The following is a 2706-nucleotide window of genomic DNA, read 5'->3' as shown; positions in this document are numbered from 1 at the left end:
CATCTAGCTTCTGCTTAAAAACCTCCAGGGAAGGAGAGCTTACCACCTCCCAAGGAAGCCTGTTCCACTGAGGAACTGCTCTAACTGTTGGTTCTGGCCCGACCTTCTGGGGCAACAGAAAACAACTCGGCACCCTCCTCTATATGACAGCCCTTCAAGTACTTGAACATGGTTATCATATCCCCTCTCAGTCTTCTCCTTTTCAGGCTAAACATACCCAGCTCCTTCAACCTGTCCTCATAGGACTTGGTCTCCAGACCCCTCACCATCTTTGTTGCCCTCCTCTGGACACGTTCCAGCTTGTCTACATCTTTACCAATTCCACAAGCAGAGCAGAGAAACATCACCGGAGTGTTGCAGTCTTGTATAAGCCACAGGATTGGCTAGGGCTATCTTACCACCTCTTTGGAGACAAAGATGAGAGGATTGTGCAACAGTTATACAATTCAAAACAAGCTCAGTCTTATCCCAACACCTTTGTGGAGGGCTTGGGAAAGGGCTGGAGAAACTACAGCAGTAAGTTCTTTCCTGTCAGGGAAGGGGAGAAAAGCAGGTGGAACCAACTAGCAGTCCATATGTCTTGGGTAACAGGGTGGCTTAAGTAAAGAGAGAACCCAAAAGTTCTTGTTCAGTGAAGCGGGAGTTTGACGAACGCCAGGAAACTAATTTCCGTGATGTTCCTGCCCCCCCCCACTTCCCCGCATCTCATTTCTCCTGCGAGTCAAAAGGACCTTCCGATTCGTTCCAGTTCTTCTCTTGGTTCTTTTTCCTGTTCCTCTCTGCCATGACAATAGCAGCGATGACTGTCACGAAGACAGTGACCGTGATCACCAAGACGGTGGCCGTCTCTGCCACGCACAATTGACTGTCCACGGACATCAGCAGCGAGCCAGCCAACTGCCAGGGACTGGCACAGGTGATGTTTTCATAGTCATCCACGTGGAGGTGTCGCACGCTCATGATCTTACCAAACACCCGCTGGAGATCACAGTCGCAGACCCACCTGTTGCCCGAGAGCTGGATGTGGGTACTGACGGTCTGGATGTTCAGGAAGGTCTTGAATTTAAGATGAACGAGCTGGTTGCCAGTCAGCGCCAAAAGATTCATGTTATGCAACGAGGTGAAGGCCTCTACCTCAATGGAGCTGATGTTGTTGTCACTCAGCTGAAGGACTTCCAGGTTCTGGAGCATGAAGAAGAAGCCGTTGTGGACAACCACGAGCCTGTTGGATTGAAGGTAGAGATGTCGGAGTCTGGAGAGGCCTCGGAACGTCCCTCTCTCGATAGCAGCCACCCAGTTGTGACTCAAATCGAGCTTTTCCAAGTTCTCCAGGTATTGCAGGCTTTCAAAACCCAAGGCTACCAAGGAGTTGTGAGCCAGCTTAAGATCTTTCAGGGAAGTCAAGTCAACCGAGAAGTCACGCGGCAGACGGACGAGGAGGTTGTGGCTGAGGTCCATCTTCTCCAGGAAGCTGAGGGACCTGAAAGCTCTGGGCCAGATCTTGGCGATGGAATTGTGGGACAAAAGAAGGATCTTCATAGACCACAAGGCATCAAAGCCGCTCCCTTCGAGCCCGTTCAGGTTGTTGTTCCTCAGGTCCAGCATCCAGGTGTTGTGAGGGATGCCGAGGGGGATATGGGTCAATTGCCGGCTGTGGCAGTCCACAAAACTGGAAGATTCATAGCAGAAACACAGCTGGGGGCAAGCTTTGGAAGCATGCGCCACAAGCACCCGCAGGAGAAGCACGGCGATGAACAAGAGAGGCATTGCAAGTAGGCCAGGTGGAGAAGAGACTTCTCTGCCCCACCGCAAAGCCTGAACGCAGACAGGTAGCGAATGGAGTTCAATGGATTCCAGCACTTCTTGTTCAGATCATCATCGGCTCCCCGGGGTTGGGAGAAGAGAGTCGGGTTTCTTCAGAGCGATCCAACACAAAGAGTCCTTTGTCGAGTGACTTCCTTAGACTTAAGCCTTGGAGGACAACAGGCAACTTCAGTGAATGAGAGAGGAAGAAATGGATCAGCCGTGCCTGTAACTGGAGCGGCCCCACTTTCTCCAAGATGTGTCAATCATGCATTATCTTCCGTCTCCGCTTTCAGCTTCAGGTGCTTGGATTTTTGACAGCCAGGTGGGAGAGGAGGCCCGGGGCTTTCTCAGCCGATCTTCTGGAGAAAAGCTCTTAAAAGGGAAGAGAGAAAAGGGAGAGCACAGTGAGGGGTACATTTCGAGTGGAAGGAACCCTACTATCTCTTGGTTGCTGTCCTTAAGTCTGTAATAGCATTAGTCAGGGGCCGGGGATAGAGCAGCAGAAAAACACATTTCCTCGGCCCTCATGCCCATACTCCATTTGCTCTTCTTTCGCCTCCCCCCGCTGCCTTTCCTTTGATCAAAGCGTTTCTTCCATCCAGTTAAGGTTTGCCACACAATAAGCTTAAAATGTCCTTTTATGCAGTTTATGATTTTTTAGCACCCCTGAAGGATGCAATGAAGTTTGTGGGGCCCCCTGTACCTTAGGCAACTCCCTCCCCAATGAGCCGATGCCTGGGAACGCTCCCTCTGCTTAAAAATACCTATCGACACTGATACATTCATCACTCTATCATGAGGAGGACATAGGGCCAGGAGTCCTTCTTCACACAACACATAGTTAAATTGTGGAACTCCCTGCCCCAGGATGTGGTGATGGCTGCCAACTTGGAAGGCTTT

At 50.8% G+C, this 2706-nt stretch overlaps 1 protein-coding gene across 1 annotated transcript; it reads right to left on the bottom strand.

Moving 5' to 3' along the window:
- Positions 1-705: 705 nt before the first annotated feature.
- Positions 706-1767, bottom strand: LOC130490806 (slit homolog 2 protein-like). Its single transcript, XM_056864615.1, has one exon. It carries the CDS (start codon positions 1765-1767, stop codon positions 706-708), a length of 1062 nt encoding a protein of 353 aa, XP_056720593.1.
- Positions 1768-2706: the final 939 nt, after the last annotated feature.

This window comes from Euleptes europaea, chromosome 18 (genome assembly GCF_029931775.1).
Source record: "Euleptes europaea isolate rEulEur1 chromosome 18, rEulEur1.hap1, whole genome shotgun sequence".
In the NCBI taxonomy this organism is placed as follows: domain Eukaryota; kingdom Metazoa; phylum Chordata; class Lepidosauria; order Squamata; family Sphaerodactylidae; genus Euleptes; species Euleptes europaea.
The sequence above is the reverse complement of the archived record's forward strand: the minus strand, read 5'-3'. Positions and strand labels throughout refer to the sequence as shown.